The sequence below is a fragment of the Oryx dammah genome, unplaced genomic scaffold (genome assembly GCF_014754425.2).
Source record: "Oryx dammah isolate SB20612 unplaced genomic scaffold, SCBI_Odam_1.1 HiC_scaffold_25, whole genome shotgun sequence".
Taxonomy (NCBI): Eukaryota; Metazoa; Chordata; class Mammalia; order Artiodactyla; family Bovidae; genus Oryx; species Oryx dammah.
Window position 1 is genome coordinate 43841009 of NW_024070209.1, and position 12689 is coordinate 43853697.

The 12689-nt window shown below is 59.7% G+C and overlaps 1 protein-coding gene across 1 annotated transcript in view; it reads left to right on the forward strand.

The window, feature by feature from the left end:
* Positions 1–12689, forward strand: part of EDAR (ectodysplasin A receptor) — a 29158-nt gene that overhangs the window by 13197 nt on the left and 3272 nt on the right. Inside the window, exons 5-11 of the mRNA XM_040225684.1 lie at positions 2528–2613; positions 8460–8546; positions 9795–9923; positions 10003–10077; positions 10189–10261; positions 10897–11056; positions 12360–12420. Of these exons, the coding sequence (XP_040081618.1) occupies positions 2528–2613; positions 8460–8546; positions 9795–9923; positions 10003–10077; positions 10189–10261; positions 10897–11056; positions 12360–12420 (671 nt within the window). The remainder of the gene's footprint in view (positions 1–2527; positions 2614–8459; positions 8547–9794; positions 9924–10002; positions 10078–10188; positions 10262–10896; positions 11057–12359; positions 12421–12689) is intronic.

Genomic DNA, 12689 nt, shown 5'->3' on the forward strand with positions numbered 1-12689 from the left:
CATGGTGATGATGGGGGTGGTGGTGGAGGTGATGATGGAGGTGGTCACGGTGATGATGGAGGTGGTGGTGGAGGTGATGATGGGAGGTGGTCACGGTGATGATGGAGGTGATGATGGAGGTGGTCATGGCAGCAGCAGCATTTTGAACACTGCACCATATCTTGTAGCCGGCTTGTCACCTATTATTCACCCACTCCGAACCACTGTATTAAGTTAAGAGGAGATAGAAAATAAGAATATATCCAAACAAGGGCACTGGGCATTAGTCTGTAAGAAAAAGGAAATGCAGAAAGACCCTCCAAGGGAGAAACAAACTGAAAGTGAAAGACCCTTTAATACGAGGAGCTATCTCAAGCTTGCAGAAAATAACCTCAGTTCAGATATGTCGCTAGGGAGCCTCCAATTCCACCGCCATCTCTGCTCAGGGCAGAGATGCTCTGCCCTGACCCCACCCCCAGTCTCTCCAGGTTCTGGTCTTTCGTTCAGACCCACTTCTTGAGCTGCTGACTTCTGTGTCCAGGTATCTGTCTGACAAGCTCTGACACAGAGGACCCATATTTGTCAAATGGGTGGGAAAAAAAAAAGAAAAAACCCCTTCTTAACAGTGAGCTGTCCACGTGCTTTCGTGTGGAGAAAGGCCATAGAGGAGGCCTAGGGACAGAGCTCTAGGAGGCCTCCTTGGGTGTAGCCTCCCCCATGACAAGCTCTCACTGACCGCGGCCACTCCCTGCTGGACCCCCAGGATGGGGTGAGGTTCATGGTGGCTTTTATCTGCCTGCTCAAGGGAGGGGAAAGTAAGCCTAGGAGCCCCCCAGGGAAGCAGGTCTTTGGGGAGAAGCTATGTCCCTGTGGATGTGGAGGAAGATTCTAGAGGCCCCATCCGAACTTTAGTCTTGTCTTGGGCTCCTCATCTTAATCAACCTTTGAGGAACAGGAGAAGAAGGAAGAAAGAACTAGGGAAAATCACAGTATAGACCAGAGTGTGAGAAATCTGGGCTTTACAGAAAGACAGACGGCCCCAGAGCTCTACGTGAGCCCCCGGCATTGGATCAAGGGAAACCTGCTGGAGCTGCTGAACAAGCATTCACACCGCCATCCGCCGAGGACAGGCCAAGTGAGCCTTGAAAAGAAAAACCCAACACCTCCCAAGGTGGAATCTGCTGTCTTGAAGGAAGATGTCTTGGGCGGTTCTGTGCACCACAGGCCCCAGAAACCAGTGAAGGGTTGAATTCAGGCCCGGTTAGAGGACGCGCAGAGGGCTCCCGGAGGAAGATGCTGGAGCCTTGCAAACCTGGTCTTGGGGTCGTTCAGCTCATCATACCACTGGAGCTGGGCGCCGCTCAGAGGCCCCTCCTGGGGCCAGAAAGATACAGGGGAGCTGCAGGGTGCGGAGTAGCCTCACTCGGGAACTTCTGTGCGGGAGCCTTGGCCCCGTGGGCCCCTCCCCCACCTCCCTGAGGTGCCCAGCACAGGCTGGGGGGAGGGGTAAGGAGCGACCACCATCGCTAGGAAGCTGTGGGGGACTGGCCTGGCACCCTGAGCAGGTGTTCCTGCAGGTGGCTTCCAGAGCAGCAGAGCGTTCATGTGAGAGCCTATGTGTAAACCTGCCTGGTGTGGCTCCTCTCGGGGGGGCGGGGGTGTTCTGAGATCGGCTAATTCCTGTTTACAAGATGCACAGGGTCTGAGGATAAAAGGCTCTTGAGGAAGGGCAGGTGGTGATGGTCACAGCAGGGTTGCTGACGGTCCAGCCCTCGAGGCTAGAGTCCCCCCAGCCTCACCCCCCTGTCAAGGGGCCAGGTGCACGTGGCTAATAAACAAGAGATTAGAAAACAACCACAGAGAGACCCAGCAGAGGGCCGGGAGTTTTCATCTTGAGTCGTATGATGGGACAGCACTGCCAGCAGCTCTTTACTCACCGACGTCTCCTGATGTGAACACCTCGGGTGTTTATAGGATGCGGGCCGAGAGAGGCGGAGCCGTCTGGGGACTGGGGGACCTGAGTGGAAGCAGGCACAGACCTCTGGGAGGGCCCCGGGGGTGGCAGGGTCACGGCTGGCAGGCTGGCATGGTAGGAGGGAGCTTCCTGGGTGTGAAGTCTTGTGGACAGCCGTACCTGAAGGCCTTGACCTTCCGGTAGAGAGAAACAGCCCCATCGTGAGCTCACCAGGTGCCCTCACCTGAGGAGGAGGCAGGTGACTCTGGTTGTGACCTGGCTGCGTCTCAGGCCCTCTGTCCTGACCACCCTAGACAGGGCCAAGGTCTCTGCTGCAGCCATGCCCTCCAGCCAGCCCCACTCCCTCCCAGTCAGCAAGCGTCCAGCTCTTCCAGGAGGTCCCGGGGCTCCTAGACACCCCTGCCCATAACTCCGCCTGGCTGCAGGCTATGCCCTTGTGGGGGGGCACACCTCCTCCTTGGGGCATGCCCCCCACCCCATGCCTGGCTATGATGGTTAGAGAATAAGCCGTGGTCATCCCCGCTCACCTATCTGCTCTGTCTCCCCCGCCATCCCCCCACCCTGCCTGCGCAGCTACTACATGCTAGAAAACAGACCGAGGAACATCTACGGCCTGGTATGCTACTCCTGCCTGCTGGCACCCCCCAACACCAAGGAATGTGAGTGTCTGCCCCGTCCAAGGTCCTGACTCAACCCTGACAGCTCTCCTGACTTGGGAGCCGCGAGCCGGCTCCAGATGGCGGGGACACAGAGATACTCCTGAGGGCAGGCGGGTGGGCAACAGGTCCCTGGGAGCGAGGGAGGGTTGGGTGGCAAAACCACACATCAGATGGGGGCTGACACCAGTTGAGGGACCTCTGTGAGCCTGAGTTTTCTGAGGGCACTAAAATCTGGACTATCCATCTCTCGCGATCCTGGCAAACACCCACAGCGCCAAGGTGTTTTGCTGAGAACTGCAAAGCGCTCAGCCGTGGTAAGTTCTCACATGCAATGTTTCAACGCGTGTTGAAGGGAAGCCTGCGGAGTGACCACAGGGCACGTGACTAAACACTGAGGCCCTCGGGTTGGCCTCACCTCTGGCTGCCTCCTTCCTACTCTGACTCTGGTTTGATGCTCGTGGGTGCCTATTTAGGAGGAGGGGCTGGGGCCCCCTGCTTCAGAGAAGGTGACGGATGGCCTCCTGGGTCTGTGGTCGGGAGACACGGACGAGGTGGGACCGGTGGACAGATGGAAGACAAGACGACTGGGAGGGAAGGGGGAGTCCGGTCCAGCATGGGGCCCCCCTCCCACTCGCGGGAGTTCCAGGGTCCACACTGGGGCCCTGCCCTCCTGGTTCTCCATGAGACCCTGCCCTCCCCATCGTCTCACGATATCTTGTCAAGGAGACAAGACTCTTAGGAGGGCCTGCTTCCTAGAAGCACCAGGAGGAAGGGAGGAAGGCGAGAGGAGACAGTGGTGCCTTTCCTGCTTTGAGATCCTCTGGGAGTGATGCTCCGGATGGCAGGGCCATGGGCAGCGGGGGCTGTGGGGCAGGACTGACGCCTGCATGGAAGGCATTCTCTCCCTCCCAAAGTCCTTAAGCAGATGAACCTGACAAGGACAGTTTGTGCGTCTTTAAAGCTGAACATTCCCACCCAGCCAGATGCTAATTAATTCATAAATTAGAGGAGGCCCAGGCTTCCCTGGAGAAGGCAATGGCACCCCACTCCAGTACTCTTGCCTGGAAAACCCCATGGACGGGGGAGCCTGGTAGGCTGCAGTCCATGGGGTCGCTAAGAGTCGGACACGACGGAGCGACTTCACTTTCACTTTTCAGTTTCATGCATTGGAGAAGGAAATGGCAACCCACTCCAGTGTTCTTGCCTGGAGAATCCCAGGGATGGGGGAGCCTGGTGGGCTGCCATCTATGGGGTCTCACAGAGTTGGACACGACTGAAGCGACTTAGCAGCAGCAGGCTTCCCTGGTGGCTAGTTGTATAGAACCCACCTGCCAATGCAGGAGACACAAAAGATGTGGGTTCGATCCCTGGGTCAGGAAGATCCCCTGAAGGAGGGTATGGCAACCCACTACAGTATTCTTGCCTGGGAAATCCCATGGACAGAGGAGCCTGGCGGGCTGCCGTCCATGGGGTCACAAAGGGTCGGATAGGCTAAGCAACTGAACACACAGAGGTCCGGGGCTGCCCACAGGACGTGATGCAGCCAGCTTCGATCCTGTCGCAGAGAGCTCTGGGATGCAATCCTGTCCTGGAAGACATTGAACACCCCTATCCACTAAGGATGGAATGTGGGGTTCATGCAGCTCCTCCCCACGGGCCTTCATCTAAAAGATCACAGGGCCTGTGTCCTTATTCAGGCCAGACCATGCTAGACACCCACAGCCAGAGAGCTCTCAGCCTGGAAGAAGCCCCCTTCTCTCCTCCAACATAAGGCCCGTTGTTGCAGTCCCTGGCCCCCAGCCCATAATTTATGGCTTATCTAAAGAACAGCCCCAGCCAGGCCCCTGGGAGTGAGCTCACAGGATCCAGTCCTGAAGGAGGTCAGCAAGGAAGTGAGGCCGATTCCAGGAACCTGGAGTCCCACTGGGCAACCTTGGAAGTCACCTGACCTCTGTTTGTCCATCTGGGAAATGGGGCGATGCATTCAGCAAAGCTTCACAGGCCGATGGGGGAGTGGAGCCTGCTTGGGTTGTGGTCTCCAGGATGGGCTCTGCCCCTCCCTCTGCACTCACCTTCCATCCTGGGCTCCTGCTCAAGGGTCATCAGACAGGCCTGAAAGGCTGACTGTGACCAACTGACCAGCTGCCGGGAGGCCCACTCTAGGCCCACTCCAGGCCCACTCCAAGGGTCAGTCAGGTCTCTGGGCCCCGGGGCTGCCCTCCTGGGCCCAATGTCAGGGGTCCCGAGCCCCTCTGCCTCCCGCCTGGATGCTGCCTCTGGTTGGATGTGATCACCCAGGCTGGACCCCCGAGAATTCAGCCCCGCAGCACCCCAGGTTGCTGACAGTGGATTCTACAGATCACACGAGAGAGCGCAGCATGGACCCCACATCTCAGGGCCAGAGCGGCCAGGCCCCGAGAAGGTGTCCTGAGGCCGGACCCCTGGGCTGCTCCCCCTTCCCGGAGAAGTGCAGGGTGGGGCCTCGTGACAGCGTCCACTCCTGGGGAGATCCTTGACTGGGCACAGCTTCCTCATCCACCTGCCCGTCCAGCGCTGTGGGCAAGAAGGTGCCCGAGGAGCCCGGTTCAGGGCAAGTTCACTGCCTGACGGCCTGTGGGCGGCATGGACAGGGCAGCAGGCACCTTCCTCTCGGGCCGCGGTCAAGGAAGGGCCGTGCCAGGGAAGGAGGCCTGGAGCTGAGTCCAGGAGCACCAGCCAGCCCGTCCTCACGCCCCCTAGTGGTACCATGAGGAGATGACGCCTGGGTCCTCAGGGCCGGCTGAATTCCAGCTGTTTCTGAGCCTGAGTTTCTCTGCCAGTTGTGCACATCTACCGCTCGCTCCTGTCACGGGCATAGCAGCAGATCCCGGGGCCCGAGATGCATCCCCTGTGAGCAGCCAGGCCCTGACGGCTCTGCTATTGCCTCAGCCTCTGCACCAGGGCTACCCTGTACGAATCCATAAATTGTCCTTAAAAGTCCAAACTGTTACCTACATGGAGGATCCCAGGCTGGACTCTAATACAAACCATTGCCCACAGCTCGTGAGGGTTAACAGACCAGGGGCCCTAGTGACTCCTGTGTCCAGCCCTGTGCCTGGTGCTCAAAGACCCCAGAGGACAGTGGATGACAACTCACTGCCCCCCTCCCCACCCCACCCCCCTCCCCACCCCCATCCCCCAGCCAGCTCCTGACTCATCACTGCCAGGTAGAACTTGCTCTATTTGCAGACAGACCTTGTCTGGGCTCTCTGGCCTCGCCCACCCCTGTTACAATACGCCTCTCTTTGCTCCTTCAGAGCTGGGCTCCAAGAGGAAGCCTTGTGGACGGGGACAGACCTGCCGACCACTCACCACCTAGGGACATTCTCACCTCAGCATCCAGCCCAGGAGACATGTGCTGGGTGGACCGAAACCCCTGACACCGAAGACCCATGCTGGTGCCCAGTGAGCCCTCACGGGGCTGCGCAGGGCCCAGCGGGGCTGTCCTGAGGGCTCAGCCCACAGAGGTGACCCCCCGCCCCTGGCCACACAGCACCCTCCGCTGTCAGAAGTGCTCACAGCGGGCCTTGTGTCTGATCCCCTGGGTCCGTGAGGAGCTCAGGGCTGTGCAGGCAACGCCAGCTGGAGGCCCCTGGGGAACCACAAATCGGGGCAGAGGCCCAGCTGCCACCTGATGGGGCGCAGGCGCCTGAGGGCACAGGGATGTGTCACTGTGTGCCAGCCCTGCCCGTCGGGGGCAAAGGCGTTTCGTAAGCCTGGCCGCTGGCAGCTCTGGCTGTCTCTAGACCACAGGCCTGGGCGCGTCTGTGTCCCCAAGCCTGTCACCGCCCCATGGGCAAGCCCAGCCGAGAGGGACAGGAACAGACAGAGACGAGAGACACCCACACAACACAGCCCATGGGCATTTGTCTTCCTGAGATGCGGTTTCAGCTGTCTCAAGTCCCTTGAACACACAGGTCGGCCTGGTTCCCAGGGAACAGTCTGCTTTGGAGAGGAAACTGGCTGGTGCTTGAAGCAGCCTTGCGAGAGAAGGCAGAATCAATTCAGTCCTGCTTAAATCTCATTTCAGTTATGAGATACGTCGTGAACCGGGGGATGGGGCGGGGAAAAGGCTCTGAACACACGCGGGAGCCCAGGAGAGGAGGAGAGACCTGCCCACGGTCCCTCCCCACACCGCCCCGCCACCTGCTGTCCTCTCACTGCAGACCCTACACAGGCTGCGGGCAGTCCTGGCAGCTCAGTGCCCCAGGTTCTGGGGATGGGAAGGGCCCACCATGGCCCCCACGCCCTCAGCCCCGCCCTCTTGTCAGGAGCACTAAGACTCACCCGAAGGCCTGCCCTCCGCAGGCAGCGTGAGGAATGGGTCTCCCTGCTGTGTGTGGAGAGCTGGGGGCAGCCCCGACAGTGGACAGTGATGGAGGGCAAAGGGCAAAGGCCCGGAGCTCAGAGGGTGAAGGAGCTGGGCTACAGGAGCCAAAATCTCCAGCCAAGACGCCTCTGGTCCGGACATCAGACCAGCTGGCAGCCTTCCAGGGATGAGCAAGGCCACCCTGGTGGGGGAACGTGGCTGGGGGGACTGTGTGTCTCCACCCCAGCAAGGCCATCCTGGTGTGGGGGAGCGTCTGCCAGCCCGTGCCCTGCCCTGCCCCCTCAGGGCTCTCCAGGCACAGTTCAGTTTCTAACTAACAGAAGCATGGTCACTTGGGGGCAGTCCCCAGCCTGCCATACTTCCTGGCCTCTGCCCTCTGGTATCTGTAGTTTCCTGCTGGCTTTAAAAGGTGAGAAGGTCAGTTCCTGCCTGGACATAGACAGACGTGTGGAAGATTCAGCCTGGAGTCTCCCCGCCACCACCCCTGGAGCTGTGATGTAGAAATTTGCTCTCCCCAGATGCTCCACGGGGCACTGCCCAGGTCCAGGTCCCACAAGGCAGGGAGGGCCAGCCTTGGACGTGGGGCTCACTGTCCCCACTCAGGCAAGCCCGTGGCACGAGTGTCCCCAGACCCAGAGAGAAAAGCAAGACAGGAGGAAACATGAGAACAAGACCTCATGTGCTAGGTTGCTTCAGTCATGCCCGACTCTTCACAACCCCATGGATGATAAACAAAATGAGATCCTCCCTACTAACCCCAAACCTCAAGTCCTGCCCAAGAAAGGCCCACCATCAGGCAACTTGATAGGACAGCCTGCCTGTGGCTCAGCTGACCACAGAACCAGATTCCGAATCACCCTTGCTGGGAGACACCTCTTACGCTGGAGCGGAGCTTATGAATCACGGTTAAGGGAAGGTTAAAACCTCATTTCTGTTCTAACACCATTTGGTCACAACTATTTTGGAAACTTGTCAAAGGAAAATCCTGGAGAAAAATCCATCAGAATGTCAACTCTAGACCTCAAGGCTGTGGGTGAACCTTTTGCTTCTCTCATATTCTGATGTTTTCCCAATGTTTGATCATGTTCAGTTCAGTTCAGTTTAGTCGCTCAGTCATGAGTGTGTATTAAAAGTATTAACAGTCCATCCTTGTTTAATTAATGGAAGGAACCACTCTGGTGTCCCCCCAAACTCACGTGCACACCTGCCCCTCACCTGCTCATGAGGACCAATTCTGAATCTTGGACTGAGCAGGTGTGACTCCGCGTGTCCAGTGTAAGGAGCAAGGGCCTGGTGAGGTCAGAGGCTCTCGGGCATGAAGGTACCGCCGGCCCAGCCCTTTCCTCATGAGGATCTTCCTCACGAGGACTCTGGACCCCTGGGGCCGGGGCTCCCCCGCAGCCTGTGCTCCATCTCCAAGGCTGGGGCAATGGGGGTCTCTTGAGGGACCCACGATCGGTCACTGCTGTCCCTGCAGGTGTGGGAGCTGCCTCGGGAGTTTCCGCCAACTTCCCCCGCACGCCCGGCAGCAGCACCCTGTCCCCGCCGCAGCTCGCCCACAAAGGTAAGGGGGGCACAGGTGCCAGCCCCAGCGGGAGATGAGGGTGAGGGGAGACAGGTGACTAGCGGGACGGGACCTCCCACCTCCCTCGCTTCCCTCACGTGACAACCACACTGGGAGTTAGTGATTTCTCTGTAAGAGGGGACCGGTCCCTCCACGGATGTTGGGGTCATGGGGGGGCACCTTAGTGATCCAGGCACATGAGGTAGGGGCCAGAGGGAGGTCAGCCCCCTGGGCTTTGGGCCTGACTCAGATGCGCCTTGGTGGCTTTAAGTAAACCTGCTGACCTCACATTTTACTCACCCCTAAGTCCTCAGGGGTGGGGCTGCAGGGCCCTGGCCTCACTTTCTCTTGGAGCAAAACTGGGTGCTGGGCCGTCCCTCACAGTGCTCCCACTCCGCCTGGCTTGAAAGCACCTTTGGGCTGAGATCTCAGGCTCAGGCACCTTCAGAGTCCCAGGGCACAGCCTGCCAGCTGGACCCCTGCCTGCATCCATGGGGAGCATCAGGGCAGGGCCTCCACTGAGGTTCTAGACTCACTTCCTCCAGGACAGAGGTGGCACCCCACAGACAGGCACCAGGCCCACTCAGACCTGCTTCCAGACACACCCCACCTGGGTGGGGGGGATGCGTGCCCACTGCCCACTCAAAGCGGGGAGACTTCCTTAAGGTCCAGACACCCGGACTGGGTCCCTTCCATCCAGGTAGGGGGCTGAATCCTGCTCAGTTCCCTCAGAGAATCAGGAGAGGTCTCCCTTCCTGGGGAGATGTGGGCAGGGCGCTGAGCAGGGGAAGCAAGGGGTGGTCCCCATGCTGTCTCAGCTGGTGGGCCCTGATCACACAGAACGCAAGGCTGCATGAGATGTTGGAACCAACCCGAGAGCCTACCCTTGGAGGTGATGCTTCTACCTGGCCTTTGCGGGGAAAAGTCTTGGACTAAACTGTCTTCAGGACAGTTTAGCTCGTGGGCCCCCCTCCCTCCAGTCCACTTGCTGGGTCCCCAAAGAAACAGAACCGATGGCAAACACCCCGGGAGCAACCGCAGGGTCTGCCGCTGCTGACCAGCGTGGGGCCGGACTGGTGGTCCCGATGTGACGGCCAGAGCAGGTGTTTAGGGCTCGGCGCTCGGGCGAGGCCAGAGTCTGGAATTCCAGTGGCCTGCTGGAGGGCTTGGAGCAGCGGTGCTCACCGGGCCACAGCCTCGGGGGGCAGGGCCCTGACCCCTGAGTTGCGCCTTCTCTCCCGACCGCAGCAGAGCTGTCAGGCCAAGGACACCTGGCCACCGCCCTGGTCATTGCTATGTCCACCATCTTCACCTTGGCCGTCGCTATCGTCCTCATCATCATGTTCTACATCCTGAAGGCCAGGCCGTCCGCCCCCGGTACCGCCCCGCCCCCACCCCCCTCACCAGCCCCCTCTCCCTGATGCTGGCCGGCCACTCATGCCCCCTGTCCCCTCAGCCTGCTGCCCCAGCACCCCCGTGAAGAGCCCAGAAGCCCCCGTGAGCGAGGAAGAGGAGAAGAAAGAGGCCCAAGGTAGGCAGCAGCCCCTGGAGCCCGCAGTAGGAGGTGGGGGGCCGGAGCACGTCCCCCCCGGCCCCTAAGGAGGCCGGCCCCTGATGCCCCCTCCCGCCCCCACCCCCACAGACAACGTGGTGATCTTCTCCGAGAAGGACGAATTCGAGAAGCTGACGGCGGCTCCAGCCAAATCGGCTAAGAGGTGAGTCAGGGAGGCAGCCTGGCTGAACTGGGGGGGGCCTTTGGGGTCCGAGCAGGAAGGGCAGCTGGGCCTGTGGGGGCCACAGCGGGGGGCGGTGGCCCAGGGTCCTCAGTGCCGGCGCCCCTGCCTGCTCTCCCCTGGGACCGGGAACCGCTGGCTGTTAGCTCCATGTCTCGGCCTCCAGCGGGCACGGGGTGGGGCTTGGTCTGTTACCCAGTCACCAGCACATTCGGTCCTTTGTTCTTAAATAAGTCTTCAGCCAAACCACAGGACGCGAGCAGAGTGCCTGTAAGGTTGTTCATCCATGTGGGATGATTCTGGGGGCATGACTAGGGCCATGGCCCTGGGCAAGGCACAGGGTGTGACTGGAGCCCACCTCCTGTGGGGTATCCCGAGCCCCTCTCCTGCTCAAAGGGGCTCCCCCTCACCCCGGGTGTCTGCCAGACCTGGTGCTGCTGGGAGCCCGTCTGCTTGGTGCAGACTTGGGCCCGCAGAGCGCCGTCTCTCCACCTCGCAGTCTGTGCCCGAGCCTCTAGGGAAAGCAGGGACAGGTCTCGGCGCCCATGGTCCCCACCCCAGGGCAGCGGGCCAGGCCGGCTGGCACGGCACCCTTAACCATGGTCCTGTCTCCACAGTGAGAACGACGCCTCATCAGAGAAGGAGCAGCTGCTGAACCGGAGCCTGGACAGTGACGAGGAGCCGGCCCCGGATGGGCAGGGCCCCCCGGAGCTGTGCCTGCTGTCGCTGGTCCACCTGGCCAGGGACAAGTCGGCCACTGCCACCCGGGCGGCCGGGGTAAGGCCTGCTCCCGACTCCCCCACAAATGCCGCCTTCTGCTGAACGCGCTCCACCAGCTCTGGGGTTTTCTCCCTTGGGCCCCAGCAGAAGACAGGATCAGAATCTGAGACTGAAGACAGGGAAGTTAGTTCTCTTGTCATACAGCTTGAGAGAAGAAATGAAGAAATAGTGAGCCAAGAGAAGAAAGGTTACATTGCTGGGAAGAACACAGGACAGCAGAGTCCTGTAAATGTACTGGAACAGGTCCAACCAGACAAGATGCACATGTGGGCACACACACACGCGCACACACATGCGCGTGCACACACACACACACAGGCCTGCTGCCCAGAGGCTGGGCGTGCCCTGCGTGGGGGCCAAGGTGCACCGGGGGAGGGTCACTATCCCCACCTGGGCCTGTTAGCTCTGCTCCTGGCATCACTGCTCATGGTGAAGGTGCCCAGTTAGAGTTGCTGTGGTTGGGTCTTGACAGGAATATGCCCTGGTGCCCAGTTCACTGACCTCTGGGGGTGGGGGCTGTGGAGTTATCCAAAGAGGGTGGCTCCAAGCGGCCTTGTGCACCCACCCCCGCCACCCCCCCGCCAGGCCCGCAGCCGCCCGCCCTGCAGGGAGAGGGCTGCATAGCTCTGTGGCTGTGGAAACTCCAGCCCTACCCACTGGTGTGCTGGGCTGGAGGGTCCGTCCTTCTGGAGAGACTGAAGCCAGTGAAGCTGGATGTGGCCTCTGGTTGTCTGTGAGTCTGAATGTCCAGTGGAGCAGAGAAGCCCCGTGGACACTGAGGGCACCAAGCCGGGTGACCCCAGGGAGGGCTTCCTTCTGTGAATGTGACAGGCGTTCTGGCGAGGATGTGGCCCAGCATTCCTGACACGGAATCAGGAGGGGGCCCCGCTGGCATGGAGATGGAAGATGTGGGCCTGCGCTGCTGAATCTCCTTTCTGAAAATTCATACTCTCTTAACTTTTTCTGGGATTCCCTAGTAGCTCAGTTAGTAAAGAATCTGCCTGCAATAGGAGACCCCAGTTCAATTCCTGGGTTGGAAAGATCCGCTGGAGAAGGGATAGGCTACCCACTCCAGTATTCTTGGGCTTCCCTGGTGGCTTAGATGGTAAAGAATCCACCTGCACAGCAGGAGACCTGGATTTGATCCCTGGGTTGGGAAGATCCCCTAGAGGAAAGCATGGCAACCCACTCCAGTATTCCAGCTTGGAGAATCCCATGGACAGAAGAGCCTGGCAGGCTACAGTTCATGGTGCTGCAAAGAGTTGAACATGACTGAGCAACTTTCACTAACTTTTCACAGATTCAGAGTCGAAGGAAGAAGATACTGGATGTGTATGCCAGTGTATGTGGTGTTGTGGAAGGTAAGGGGAGGTGTGGGGCCCTGACTCTCCAGGGACCCTCCAGCACTCTGGGTGCCCCAGGAGAGGCTGAGAAGACTCCCCTCCCAAGTTGCTCATCAGCTTGGGCGGTGACGGGGGCGGGGGTCAGGCCAATGGAGGTGTGGAGGGACGTGTGTTTCAGTTTCTTTCCTCTCTGCTGTTCAGGTGGGTGATGTCTGTTCTGCTGTCCAGCTCACTAACTCGTCCCTCTTCATTCTGCCCTGGAGCTCATCCACTGAGCTTTAATCTTG